Source organism: Balaenoptera borealis (assembly GCF_965194805.1).
Source record: "Balaenoptera borealis genome assembly, chromosome: 5".
Classification (NCBI taxonomy): Eukaryota; Metazoa; Chordata; class Mammalia; order Artiodactyla; family Balaenopteridae; genus Balaenoptera; species Balaenoptera borealis.
The window spans coordinates 8,988,489-9,003,182 of record NC_138862.1 but is presented as its reverse complement, the minus strand read 5'-3'; the positions used below and the strand labels follow the sequence as shown (position 1 = coordinate 9,003,182).

At 46.0% G+C, this 14,694-nt stretch overlaps 1 protein-coding gene across 2 annotated transcripts in view; it reads left to right on the top strand.

Moving 5' to 3' along the window:
* Positions 1-14,694, top strand: part of SIM2 (SIM bHLH transcription factor 2) — a 46,368-nt gene that overhangs the window by 6,107 nt on the left and 25,567 nt on the right. For both annotated transcript variants that reach the window (XM_082394588.1, XM_082394587.1), the window contains exons 2-4: positions 2,438-2,520; positions 5,551-5,640; positions 12,634-12,742. In XM_082394588.1, the coding sequence (XP_082250714.1) occupies positions 2,438-2,520; positions 5,551-5,640; positions 12,634-12,742 (282 nt within the window). The remainder of the gene's footprint in view (positions 1-2,437; positions 2,521-5,550; positions 5,641-12,633; positions 12,743-14,694) is intronic.

Below are 14,694 nucleotides of genomic sequence, written 5' to 3'. Positions count from 1 at the left end.
TTGTTACAAACCTTACCTTATTTAGTCTCTGCATTCAGCCCAAAGTAGATTTTTATGGGCCCAGGGAAAAAGTCTCGCCCATAAGAGGTTTCTGCTGGAAGAGCTGGCAGCACCATCACCCTGTGAGGTGGCATGGGGGTAGGGATGCTTAAGGAGAGCCTCCCCACCATCCGCCCCCCCCTCGTGCCAGGTCCAAATCTCCGCTGGCAAAGCGGAGGCATCAAGAAATAATACGAAAAATTATAATGATATAAGAGAACAGGCTTTGAATTATACGGAAAAATTGTCCTGTGCAGCCAATGTTTGCATGTGAGGCCAGAGCTTTCGACAAGGCTTTTGGGAGACCCAGGCAGGGGAGTTTGGTTTGGGGGGTCATTCCCGAAGAAGGTGCAGATTTCCCCAGGTCACTGAGCCCCAGGCCCTGTCAGGAGCCAAGGCTGGAGGCGGTGGCCACAGAGAGCTGGGCAAAGGTGGCTTGGCCCAAACCAGGGGACGGATCCAGGAGCAGGGTAAAGGACAGTTACAGAGGCACCTTTGTCCATTTTCGGACATCAGAATTCCTGGGCCCTTATTATGTTTTTTCTTCATTCAGGCCCCGGAGGCTTTAAAATTTTGGTTCTTTCCATTTCTGGTTAAATGGAGTCAACGCCACCACCAGTAGGCCGGCCTCTTGGGTGCTGGGGAGGAAGGACCTACCGTGAGAGCCAATGGCCCTATAATATGGTCACTGTGGTCATCCTTGGGAGTGAGAGTGGAGTGGGCAGTGATTTCCTGGGGTTAAAGAGACACCTCCGTTCACGTGCTGGAGTCTGGGGGGTGCGGGGCTGCGATCATATTTGGGAGATCGGAATATGTGGAAATTAGCCACTTCCTTATGGGGAGACCAGGATAAACCCCTAATTCCAGAGCCCAGGAGGAGAATTAAAGGCCATCCCTTAGTTGCGTAATAGAAGTTGCCGAAAGAAGGGTCTCCAAAGTCTCTGCGGGGGCCCTGGGCCTGGAGGTGCTCTGGGCTGGGCGGCACCCAGGCCCTCGGGGTGCGTTTTCCGCCCGCTAGGATCAAGGGTTCCAGAAGCCGCGGTGCCCCGGGCGCCCCAGGGACAGTGGGGGGACCCAGGGTGCCTGCGCGACGCTCTCCGGAAACCCACTCGCCGCCGCCTGCTTGGACGGGCTTTTCGGTCTCGGGAATGGGCCTCGGATTCGCTCTGGCCCCTGGTCGCACACTTCCGGGAGCAGCGCGCAGGGGACCGGTCAGACCCGCAATTCTGGCGGGAGGGGAGACGGACGCGCCCGCGCCACCCACAGCTCACCCGCAGGGTCGCAGCCCTGGTGGGAGGCGCGCGAGGGGCCTAGAGCCTGGGGGGCGTTCTTCGCGGGGCTGGGGTGGGGGGGCGTTGCTAGGACTGTGGTCCTCGGTCTTTGCGGCCTCGCGCCCGGCCCGCGGCGCCCGCTGGAGGGTTTCGGGCCAGGCCGCCAGCAGGACTCCAGGGAGCGGCTGGGGTCCCCCCAGCTGGCGCTTAGCGCCGCAATCTCACCCGGCTTTCCTGCTTCCTCCCGGGCGTGCAGGCAAAGCCTGGGCTCTCCGGGGTCACGGCAGCTGAGCCGAGGGCGCAGGAGAGAGATGTTCTCTCCAGCTGGGCTGCCTTGGCCCTGGTGCGCCTTCTGCAACACTGGTGGCCTTCGGGGAGGTGGTGGGGAGCAACGGAGGCCTTGGAAGGACAGTTAAGAAGCGGAGGGGCTGCGAGACCCCAATTATGTGCCAACAAACACCTCCCAGTTACCGTCTAGTATACACATGGCTCTCCCCGCCTTCGACCCGTACCCCGCCCGCCGCCGGCGACTTAGGAGTTCGCCTTCTGGAAGCCCCCAGGTAACCCCTTCCCAGGCTGTAGCTCTTGGATTGGAAGAGGGTGGGCGCTCCTGGGGCCCCAGTGAGGGCTGGAGAGTCTGGGGCGGGGGAGGGGAGAGATTACAGGGGGTTGAAAAAGTTTTGTTTTTTTTGGTTTGTTTGTTTTGTTGTTTTAATGCCGGAAAAGCTGCCTCCAGGACAGCGAGGGCTTTACGTTCGGGCCTCTCTGTCTTTGGGAAAGTGCGTGGCTGCCGGCGGCGCAGGGAAAGGAGAGAGGAAGGACCCTTGGGGGAATATTTACTGGTCAAATCGATATCCCCGTTTGGCTACGAGGATGGCCGATTTCAAAGCAGATTAGATTACTTTGTGGCATTTCAAATAAAACGGCAATTTCAGAGCCGTGAGCACGCGGGCGACCCAAGGGAGCTGTGGGCCTGGCCGGCTTGGACCCAAGGCCTCGGTGGGAATTTCTCCTCTGGCCTTTTCCTTTCTAATCGAAGGCAAAGGGGCGACGGCCGGCGGGGCGCCGGGTGCTGAGGCCTCTAGCTGGGCGCTGCTGTTTACCGGTTTGCTTTATTCCCCGTCCAGGTTTAGGAGAAGCGTGGGGACAGCCGAGCCGCGCGGGGCCCCTGGACAGCGTCGCCAAGGAGCTGGGATCGCACCTGCTGCAGGTAGTAGGGCCGCCGCGGGGTGAAAAGCGCCGCCGCCACCGACGGCCCTGGCCCGCGCCGGGGTAGGGGCTCCCTTCCGACCCCACCGCCCCAGTCTCCAGGGGTCCCTCCTCAAGGAGCCCCGGGCGGATCCACAGGCCGCCCCCAGGCTGCAGAGGTCTCCCGAGGCAGCGATCGGACTTCGGGCCAATTCTCCCCAACTCCCCTCGGAGGGCCGGGACTGCGTGTGGATCCCGCTCAACCCGGGCAGCCTCAGGCCAGCCCCCCATCAACCCCACACCTGGCACCCTCTCCCCCGCCCCAGCCCCAGGACTCTCTAGCCCACGAGACCTAGGCCGAAGGGCGCCCCTGGGTGTGGTTAAGCCCTCTCCAACCTTACTTCCTTCGGCAAACTTTTATGGAGCTCTTGCTCTGCGTCAGACGCTGTGCCAGGCGCCGGAGCCAAAGAAGGAGTGATCTGGCTGCTCTGAGTCAGAGGGAGGCAGCCTAAAGCGTCTGACGATTGTGTGTGTCTGGAGAGGTTGCAATAGAGGAGAGACAGCATCAATAATTGAGTATTAGCAGTTCACATTTACTGAGAGTTTGCTACCGGCCAGAAGCTGTTCTAAATCTTACTATATCGTCTCTCTTCACCAGCCACCTAGAGTGTGTTCTATTTTTAACTGCATTTTTTCAGAGCAAGAAGTTGAGGCACAGAAAGGTTAAGCAACATGCCTGAGGTTCCACAGCAAGTGGTGGAGCCTTGTTCAACTCAAGTGGCCCAGCTCACGACATGGTGCGACCTCCGGGGTCACCTGGCTCACGGAGGAAGTCCTTGCTTGGTTTGTGTCAGCCGCTTAGCGCCCCAGCCCGGAGCCATTCAGTCCGCGGTTACTAAACCGCCCCTGACCTCGGATTTCCTTCGCGGTGTCTGGGGCTCGGGTGGGGTAACCGTGCGCACGACCGGCCACTTCCAAGTCCGCGGCTGGCGCTAGGTGGGCACAGAAACGCCTCGTGTCTCGGAATCTTTCAAATGCCCTTTACAGAGCCTCATCAACGACCCGATTCATTCCCCCTCCCGTCATTTGTCTCTGCCACCGAAAAATGCCTACCGAGAGCTATTTTGCATTTCCTCCTTCTATTTTGTGTTTTCTTTATAAGGGGGGAAAAAAAAAAAGTTGGCTACGGAACTCTGTGTCTTGGGTCAGCGAGTCGGCTCCGCGCTTCGAAAAAGCAGATCTTTTCAAAACTCTTTTGCCCCAAATGCCCTAGTGTGATTTATTTTTTTAAATGCATGCGCTGGGGAAGAGAAGATCCCGGGATGTATTTGAAACCCGAGGCTTTTACAACATAAAGCTAGTGGTGTGGGAGCCGGCCGGGAAATGGTACTCTTGGAGCCCTTCCCGCGCGCCCTGCGCTCTGCCCGCAAGCTCGGGTCCAGCTCCGTGCGTGGTATTTTAAGTGTTTGGTGCTCCTACATATTATAAGTGACACTAATATCAGAGACAACTAAGTGCCAGGGAGCTCCAGTGAAAACCTGGCGGCAAAGTCAACGCCCCCAAGTTTCTCCACTGTACATTTATTTAATTCCGGAGTGTGTCTGTGGATGGGCAGCTTTGCAGTTAATGTACTTGCAAGCGCATTAGGTCGTTTGCAGCTATGAAGGCATAACCAACATTTTCCATTAAAAGTATTATTTTTTAAGCTACCGCCGGCAACTTTCAGAATTTAATTTTGATAACTTTTTCTCTTTTACTCATATGGCTGGCTGTCCGATACTATTTCATTAAATGTATCTCTTTAATGATTTTGGAGTTAAGCAAGAATGCAAAATGTGCCAAAACGTGGATAACTTCAGAAATTGCTGAATAGTTTATATCTTTGAAAAGGAGTTTAGTTGGGGAAATATTTTGTAGCTGAGTTAGAAACATGAAAGTCGGGCTTATAATCAAGATGTTGATTTCAACCTCAGCACAGGGAAAGCTAATGATAGTTTAGTTGGCAAAGAAGTTTTTGCAGCAAAACTGTATTTGAGACAGCAGAATGTAAGGATATCTTTCAGGTTTCACTTCTACATTCTTTTTAGGCCCCCCTCCAAAGAGGGGGCGGATTTAGAAAAACCAAAGGTAATCTGGTTTCAATTACATGCTGTAAAAGTAGAATTTGTGGCCAGAAATTAATTTGGAATATTTTTTATGGGGACAATGTTGTGGGTTGTATGGGCCTTTCACCAACTTTATTGCTTTTCTTTGGTTCTGGATCTAAAATATGAATGAGTAAATAAAATGCAGTTTCCTTTTTCAAAAATAATTTAGTCTTTTTATCCTTGCCACGCATAAATATAATCATTACCCTTTATTTGACTTAACTACCTCTTATAATTTTACTTTATTTTTTTGAGGGCTAGCCAAGTTAGGCAAAATCAGAATATCATTTAGGTAGCTTTAATTTTTCAGAAATTGATACTTTTTCTCCTTGAATTTTGCAAAGGTTGTCTGATCTCTTGAAGATTCTAAATAATTAATTTTGTAGACATAGTCTGTTAAAAATAACCAGGTATTTTATTTTCTGGGGAGTGGTAGTGTTCGGAATTTATTATTCAAATGGTACTTAGGGATAACTAGAAAACTGTGGCAAATAAAGCATATGTTCTAGTGGTATAAACGGCTGCCAATTATGACATGAAATGGTCTATACAGTGGTAGCTTTTCCTCTAAGTACCATAGAACTCCGGATTTGTGCTAAGTGCTAAAATAACCCCAACAATAAAGCTACTACGTTTAAACTGAGCATGATAGGAATTCTCAAATGTTTTGCATGATTTTTGTGATGTAGATGTAAGACTGTTTTTAAAGTCCTTTAAAAGCATTTGAGAGCCTGGCTGGGGAACTAAACCTATAGTCCTTCTCATGGCCCCGGGGCGCCGTTTCTGCATTTAACAATATACGTTGTTATAATACTTTATACATTTCTCCATCCCAGTGCCATTACAATGATCAGATTTAACTCTAATGTCTATTATCTCTTACCCTGATGCTTTTTATTTTACAGACTTTGGATGGATTTGTTTTTGTGGTAGCATCTGACGGCAAAATCATGTATATTTCGGAAACAGCTTCTGTACATTTAGGCTTGTCCCAGGTGGGTATTGTCTAATTTTATGTACAACCAAGATAATAAGTTAAGCGTTGGCGGATCTTGACAGCCTTACCCAACTTGAAAATGAGTCTGTTCTAGTGTCTACTTTCGTGCCTGAACGTAATCCAAAATTACAAAATCGTCTTTTTCGGCCGGCCCGCGGGGCTTTTCTTCTCCGTGTTATGTTTCACTTTTCTACTTTCTTTTTCCTTTGGGGCTAATGCCTCATAATGTCTTTGCAACAGTCAGCCTTGTCCAATAGCCTGGGCTCTGCTTATACAGTAAAGTTCTCTGCCGCTAACAAGAGCTTCACAAAGGGAGATTTTTCAGTCCACGCTTGATGGTCTGCACGTGGTATTGTGAGTTGCTATGAAAGAGAGGCAAGCTGATGTAGAACATGGATTTTATGCAGAATGTGCTTTGGGGAGAGAGAAAAGGGGGGGTAGATTTATGAGTGTTCACATGGAATTCAGGGTAATTTTTCCTGAGTTTTTCCAGTTCAGTGGTCATTTCAGTAAAGCATTTTATATGCTTGTGATAGAAACTCATAAAACTCAGTTTACTACTGTTTTGCACAGCAAGGTCCTGGTTTCTTTAGAACATTTAAATATTACCGATTTTTCTGGAACTGTCGTCTAAAAAGGGGTTCATTCCCTAGAGGAGAGAGGTGCACTGTTTTCTCTATCCCGTCAAGCCAAGGGTTTGGTAGAGGATTTGGCTGCTTGTCTGGGCTGTGGCCAGTCTGGATGGTGGGAGAGTCTACTGATTGTTGCCATTCACATTTCTGATTTAACAAGCATGGATCATGATTCTAAGAGTCACATTGTTTTATACATATAGGGGCTAAATGTTTCTTTACATTGTGAATTATCAGAGTGCTTTTTTTCATTACAACTGAAGACACACTAGAATTAATTAGATCCAGGAAATGGGCTCCCAGGAGGCACATGAATAATCTGTACTGCACCAGCCTCCTCCTGTAGTTAAGCCAAAATAAAACATGCCAATTAAAGTGGCTTGGGCTTTCTCATTGAAAAACAAAATTACCAGTTTGGAAACCTGCATCTGGTGTATTCCTCTTCTTTTTCTGCCAAGATGTTTTTTAAACTTTCCATTTGTTTACAACCTTCTTTTCCAATGGATGTATATCCTTATCCATGTCCAAGTGGGTTTCTGCGCCTGTGTGTTTTCTTCTGAAAAGTCTTCTAAAGCGAATCCCATATTAAAATTGTTTGGCGTTTTCTGTTCTCTTCCTCTTCTCTTCTTTTATGATACCAGGTCTCCCAGATGAGATTTATTAAAGCTTGTCTCTTTCACCTATGTGACTCATGGGATTAGTGTACTTGTAGAATGGGAAATACTATTGGAAATATGAAATTTTCTCTTTTTATATTTTCCAAAGTTATTATTCTCTGAATTTCCACCTCATTATTCTCTGAATATTTAGAATTATTTAAGGCCCTTTAGTTAGACCCAGCCTGGTTTCTACTCCTGACTTGATCTGTGGCTGAGTGCCCTTGATCAGATTCCTTAACTTTTAAAATTGTAACTTATAAAACCTTTGATAAGTCTTATAATAATGTCACAAACAAGACAAAACATTTCACATACTTTAAAAATGACTGGTCCAACATACTTTAAAATCGATAGAGTCACCTTTACTGAATATCAAATTTAGATCTGAGCTCCCTAGCAGTCAAAGCAAGAAGGGAAATGCATTTAGTTGTATGGTTTTCATTGTCTGATAAGGGCAGGCAATTGACCTCTCTGAACCATAACTTAAATAAGAAAATAATGCCCGCTCTACCACTCTTTCAGGATCATGGTGAGAAACATACCAAGGGCCCATGTGATTTATAAACTATAGGGAGCTACACAAAAGCCAGGCATTATAAGTTTCATTAGAACTGTACTTCAAATAGCACGAAAGTTGCTTCAGATAGCATCCTTTGGTGGGAACATGTTAGGGATAATTAGTCATGGGGAATGTTCTGGCACATCATAAGGCACTGTGCACATACCAGGACCTTCCAGTTCATTCTGTCAGGCTGCTCAGTCTGGCATTCTACATCTCTCTTTCGCTCTCTGTCATTTTTCTCTTTTCACGTGGGAAATAAAAATGATTGTTTTTGAACACAGTAATTAAGAATGACCAAAACATTGGATAGGTAACAAATATACCTCCTGTTCATGATAAACGCCACGAAAGGAAATTTTTTTTCTTTGAATTTTTGAATTTTATTTAATTAATTTTTTTATACAGCAGGTTCTTATTAGTTACCTATTTTATACATATTAGTGTATACATGTCAATGCCAATCTCCCAATTCATCCCACCACCACCCCCACCCCCTGCCGCTTTCCCCCTCGGTGTCCATAGGTTTGTTCTCTGCATCTGTGTCTCACTTTCTGCCCTGCAAACCGGTTCATCTGTACCATTTTTCTAGGTTCCACATATATGCGTTAATATACGATATTTGTTTTTCTCTTTCTGACTTACTTCACTCTGTGTGACAGTCTCTAGATCCATCCACGTCTCTACAAATGACCAAGAAAGGAAATCTAAGCAGAATTGGAATTTAAATTATATTTCCTTTTGGTGCTAATGCAGACATAAAACTTTGTATATCATAATTTTGAATTTTCCCAAAAAATTGTGAAGATGCCTTTTGTCTGTATGTTGCCAGAAGAGTCAATTTAAAATAAGTCAAACTGACTGTCCGTGTAGGACGACTAATTTTTTTCTGATCTCCTGGCGAGACTATCTCAGTATCAGTCTCCAGCTACAAAAACACTTTCACGCTGATGTCTGGGGAGTGTTTCATGGTGAACTGTTTAAATAAGCAACAACAAACTTTTCCCTCAAATCTGCCTCCTATTCCCAATTAACTCTGCAGAAGGAAATCTAGGCAGAATCACAATGTGTATTTTTTTCTGTCTTCTTAAATAGTAAAATAAGGTATTGAAAAGAATGTCAAATACCCAACTTCTGTTTAAAAATTTTTTTTGCACCTTTTAGATTATTTTTACTAGTAGTAGTATAAGTCAGACAAACACATCAAACATGAAAACTTTAATTAAAATAGGCTTCAAGATTTTTTTTAATCACCAGGGATAACAGTGTTAATAAAATTTTACCCACTAGTCAGAGTAACCTTTTAAACAGGTTTTCTGATGAATAAGGGCAGTAATAGCTTATATTTACGTAATGCCCTTCTGTGTTCCAAGAACTTTCAATTATTCTCTATAACAATATCTCTAAGTAATGACATCTTTCATATTAATTCGGGGTTAAACTCTATGTTAGCAGCTCCTAGGGAGCATAAGCTCCTAGGTTTGCCATAATTGTGTGATAATTCATAGCAAACTGGTGTTTTTTTTTTTAATCTGCACTATCTAAATAACTTTCTGAACTATTTGAGAATATAAAAATGATTCTTTATGTGTTATAAGCCCATCCCAATTCAGAGCCTTTTATTGAACTTTTTTAAAAGCATGTATTGGAATAAGAAGTCTACTTCATATGGCAGAGTTTATTAATTTATTTTTGCCTTTAAATTAGTAAATGCAGCAATCCTGGCTGTCAGACTTTGGTACCAAAACATGACAGGGAGAACCACAAAATGCTAATTGTCTCCTCAGCCCATAGTGCAAGTTGGGAAAAGAGTCAGCCTTCTGCTAGAAAATTCTATTTGGTGTATGCGCACATTCATAATACAAAATAATCCATATAGACACACATCTACTTGGAAGACGTAGAGTTGGGGAAGCACTTTTTATCCACCAAGTTTATTAAATGATTTAGTTTCATGGTTTTTTGGTTAATGTAATTAACTTATATTTGAAGAAGGAAAAAAGCCCTGCATACCTGCTATGTATTTCTTCAAACATTTTAAACTATCCTTGTGGTTCAAATGTCCTTACTGAAGTTGCATATGGTATATAACATCTAGGTAACTAGTATACATTCTCACATAATATAGATATGTATGAAGTAGCTGTTCACGAGATACATAAAGGAAAATGTAATATTTGAGAGTGTGGCCGGAAGCACAACTGTAAAAATAACCATGGTGGTGTTTGGGGCCATAAGACCTAATCCTTTCACTTTTGAAATAAAGAGAAAGAACAGCGTTTAATGTTTGTTGACATAACTTGAACCCTGAAACCCAAACCATCTTTTCTTTAAATGCTTAATTTACCATAGTCAGCAAAACACCCAAAGTAGAGCAATGTGTGTTTCCAGAGTACTGGGTGAGTTTCCCCTTCTGACCCAGAATATATCCATTTAGTGCTGTATTTATCATATGTAGTTTTCTTGGCAGGAAGAAAAGCTATTCAGCAAAACATAAAAAAGCTCTTAGTAGGAAAGCAATTCATTTTGTAGTTAGCTGGGTTTTACAAATACTAAAATATCACATTGAAGGTCTGTTTTAATAAGGTTGTTGTATGAGAGCTGGGGAGTTTTATAGCAACAACCATAATTTTTTTTTTTTTTTTTTTTGGTGAGGTAGTCACATTTCTTTCAGCATTCAAAAGCACGAATAGATATGTCAATACAGGAAACACCATGTCAACCGTAATTTTAAGTCAAGGTCAGCACTGTTTTATCATTCCAAAATTTGTCTTTAAAACATTTCCGTTATTTGAAGCCTACTTTACTTGCTAGACAGCCTTAGAGGTTTATCACTAACCCAAGTATTCAGAAAATCAAGCCTTTTAATTCATGGACCTTCACTCTTCTCACTCTCCAAAGGCATGTGATGAGAATGGGATCTTTGGAAACAGATGAAGCTACTTTGGGATTAAAACGCAAATCGAATCCCTATGAGCCCAGATGCAAGTCTTTTTGCAAACGTACGAAGATGTTTCTCTAAAAAGACATCAGTTACTTTTTTCTCAAAGAGAACTTGGAGCAAACCAGAATTGTCATTTTTCTCTAAAAACCTGGGTAAGGGAGAAATGATAGGCCAACACACACAAAAATTCTATTTTTTATTTTTTCGTTTTTAAAATAAACCATTGAAATTGTGCATCAATTTAAACAATAGCTCCCTTATTTATTAGCCTCTATCACTGTCCACCGGACAACATCTCTAGGGCTGCCCTCAGGAAAAAGGAGATTGTCCCGTCCCAAATGGCTGACTTGAGTGTTGCTAATTTATTTAAACTTTTTAAGGATTAACAGGACTGACTTAAAAGAAGGATATTTCGTTTTTATTCTTTTATTTTTAATGAAATCCTGTAGTAACTTTTTACATAGACAAATATCCATTTGGGTCATTAGCAAAGTGCCAGGCTGGGGAGGTGGAGAGGGAACATTTCTGTAAGAGGATTCTCTCCGTTGCTCTGTATAATATTGGGAAAAACATTCCATGAATAATGCAGAAAATAGAACTGTGAAACCTGTTTTAGGGACAAGATTACTTAGCAGGCCAGAAACATAACTTGTTCTGAATTAAAAGGCAACTCACACATCTTAACACATTGGGAGAAGTGGCTGGGTGGAGTGGGACTGACTTCACCTCTCTGCGGCCCCCTGGTCCCGAGTAAAGAGATTATGGCCTTGACGCTGATTTGGAACGGTGGCTCCTGGGACAACCTCTCCATTAAACGGCCAGGCTGGGGCTGCCCTGCTGTGTGAGGTGGCGCCGTCAGGGCTGCCCTTTTACCGAGGATTGAGTCTCTGCTCCGATTGAGAGCAGCCAAAAAAACAGGAGACAAGACACACTTAAAAATAACGAGGGGGTGATTGGGACAAGCCTGGCTTTGCTCTCTGATCTCGCCCTGTCCCCTGGGGGCGGGGCTGAGAAAGTCCCCAGACCCACCCAAGGCTCTGGGCCACGCCAAGGCAGTTCCTCAGGCTCTCGGCATCTTCCTGAACTGGGCTGCGGGGCTCCCACTGGCTGTAGTAGGAGTACCATCACTGGCCCCCCACCCCCAGTACTCTAGGTGCGCTGACTCACCGTCCTTGTCTGCACTGCTGATCTCTGAAAGAGGATCCACCCCCCCACCCCCCCCACTGCTCAGAAGGCTGCACCGTTGGTGGTAGTTTCTGGAACATTCTATGCCACTGCCCATCTTCCGATGGGTGAGGGGCCCAGGTCCTGAGAATCTCTGTCATCCCCTATCATGACACTTGTGTTTGGGAGAACAATCAAAAATTCTCAAGGTTAGGACCTGAGTCTCCGGGGACCTCTGTGGAAAGATCGTAACTATGGTGCTTTCCTGGAAACGCTCGTGACCGCAAAGCAGGGTCCAGTCCAACAGGGACATGGCCTCTAGGCCTGCGTGCTGTCCTCTGTGGGGTGTGTCTGGAAGTAGTAGGTGGTGTCCGAATGTCGGCGGAGCAGCCCCAAGGTCATGTGGCTCTCTGGAGTGGCCCGCAGCCTCCCAGAGGTCACTCAGCCACCCAGCCGCACCCAAGGGCGGGAGCCGTGGGGCTAGCACAGTCACCCTGGACCAGGAAGGCCACAGACAGGTTTCTGCCCACGTGAAAGGCCCGGCAGGGGCCGAAGGAAAGGACCTTGCTGGGGGCGAGTCTTCCTCGAGCACAGGGTGCCCCCGAGGCTCCCCTGCTCAGCCTCCGTGCGCACGAGCTGTCGCAGGGACCCTGCTCTGGACGTGGCCACTGGTCTCCTGGCCACCAGTCCCCACAGGCAGCAGGTGAAGGATGGGGCTGGCTCCGGTCTGATTTAAGCCGCCTCCCTTGTGAAGGATGCTCCCCAGGCCAGGAGGGTCCCCCGCTCCATAGTGCACCTTTTCCAGCCTTCACTCCTGCTCGGGACCCCCCTGGCCTTGTTGGGAGACAGTTGGGCGCTGACTGAGAAAAGGCAAACATTTCTGTGTGAGGGTAAGGTGTGGGTTGTGTGCAGAGATCAAGGTCCTGTCTCTCCCTGGCAGGTGCGTACCTATAATACACCTGACACCTTCACCTCTCCACCTCCCCGAAGTCCTAGAGAAGATTCCTGACCCCTCCCTTCCTTTCCGCGGCAGGTGGAGCTCACGGGCAACAGCATTTACGAGTACATCCATCCTTCCGATCACGATGAGATGACTGCTGTCCTGGCAGCCCACCAGCCTCTTCACCATCACCTGCTCCAAGGTATTTCCTCCAGACGAAAAGAAACCAGAATGAACGCTGCACAATGCTCTTTGCTGTGACCCTAGGGCTTAGTTTCCCATGATGCCCAGCCAGGCCTCTCCAGCAAACACGCGGGGTCCACCAAGTGGGGATTTGTTTTTATGCTTCTGTCCTTTAAAGCAACTACTGATCCCCTTTCACGTGCCAGGGACTGTGAGAGGGGCACGGTAGGAGACAGAGAAAAGTGGTCCAAGGCTTCCACCCCAAGGTGCTCTTGGTTTAGAATGCCAGCGACACAGGTCTAGACCTGGGCTTCTTAACCAGAGCGTCCGAGGATAAAACTCAGGGGGGCCATGAAATTGCATGGGGAAAATTACATCTTTATTCCCTCTAGGTGAAATCTAGCATTTCCTTTGCTCGTAGATTGTAGACAGTAAGCCACCTTACTATCACAAGTACCTGTGGCTTTGCCTACAACAAAATTCACAGATATTTTCATTTCACCTTATGGTTGTTTCAGGTATTTAAACATATTGGTTATGCTCACCACTACTTTGAAATTTCAGGAGCTGTGAGTCTGCTACAGGATCTTGTTATTTAATGTGTTAATAAAGTAGCACATTTATAACCACAGCACCACTTGTTTGAATATTTCGGTGTTTTTCAATACAGCTGATCCCCTTTGTAATCTCATATATTTTATGCTCTCAGAAACGTTATTCTGAGTGGGGATCTGCAGGTTTTGTGCCACAGCACGAGTCAGTGAAGAAGCCTTGGTCTAGACGGATGAGGCAGGTCCGTCTTGCTGACCTGTCTCCATTTGGCGACAAGAGTTTTCTCTGGACAGTCCCAACATCTAGCACGTATTAACCTGGTCCCCGCTGTTTTAAGCACCCTGTTAGAACAGTTGTGGCGTGGCTGTTCAGTGAGGGTGTGGAACATGTCTTCACACAAATGACTCCTTAACTTACAATTGCCATGTGTGCTAGGAAGACACAGAAGAACTTGTTCCAGGGGCCCTGCCCTTGTAACTCCCTCTCATGGCCCAATGAGACCAACCAGTATGCTGACCAATGGGTCTCTTGTCTGCTTTGGACTATGGTATCCCAACTCGGCCAAAATCCCCTAGTGAGACAAAATGCCAAAGAAGAAGTGTCAAAAGTGATGAGAATGGGGTAGCCAGCCACAGAAAAAAAAATGGGTTCCATTCTTATTGCTTCCTCCTGGGATGGGTCATTCTGAGGCTAGGAGGAGAGAACCCAGAATAGCACACTCAGTTGTAAAACCCCTTGCAGATCCAGCTCTGTGGCCCCCATGTTCTAGCCCCAGAAATAGTCACCATGTGTCTACCAAGGAGGGAGACTGGTATCTTGGTTTCTGAAATGAGATGGGGGCTTAGTTGTAGCTATGGCTTGTGGTGCTTAAGTCCTTGGAAATGGTCCGGCTGCATAAATGAACAGGAATACGACTCTGAAGAAATAATTTCCAACAAAATAAGGGCTAGGAGAGCACATTGCTCCCGAATCTAATGCTTTCACTGTGGGGTTGTTTAAAGTCGGACAAAGACAGCTGGAAAATTAGAGAATTCCTCAGAACATTGTGTGTGTGTGTGTGTGTGTGTGTGTGTGTGTGTGTGTTTAATTGAAGTATAGTTGATTCACAATGTTCTATCAGTTTCAGGTGTACAGCAGAGTGATTCAGTTTTATATATATTCTTTGTCGGATTCTTTTCCACTATAGGCTTTTACAAGATATTGAATGTGTTGTTATTGTTTTAAAAAGTTACAGTGTGTTAATTGCACAGGAGTGGGCTTTCTGCCATTAGCTCCGGTTTCATTGTACCCTTCCATGTCATAGCCTTTAAAAAAGTGTTTAGAAAATGACAGCAAATGGGAGTATCGGGAGACCCGTCCAATTTCCTGCGGGGTTCACGTCTAAGGTGGGCCAACAGTCCAGGAGGAGAAGGTCTGGGA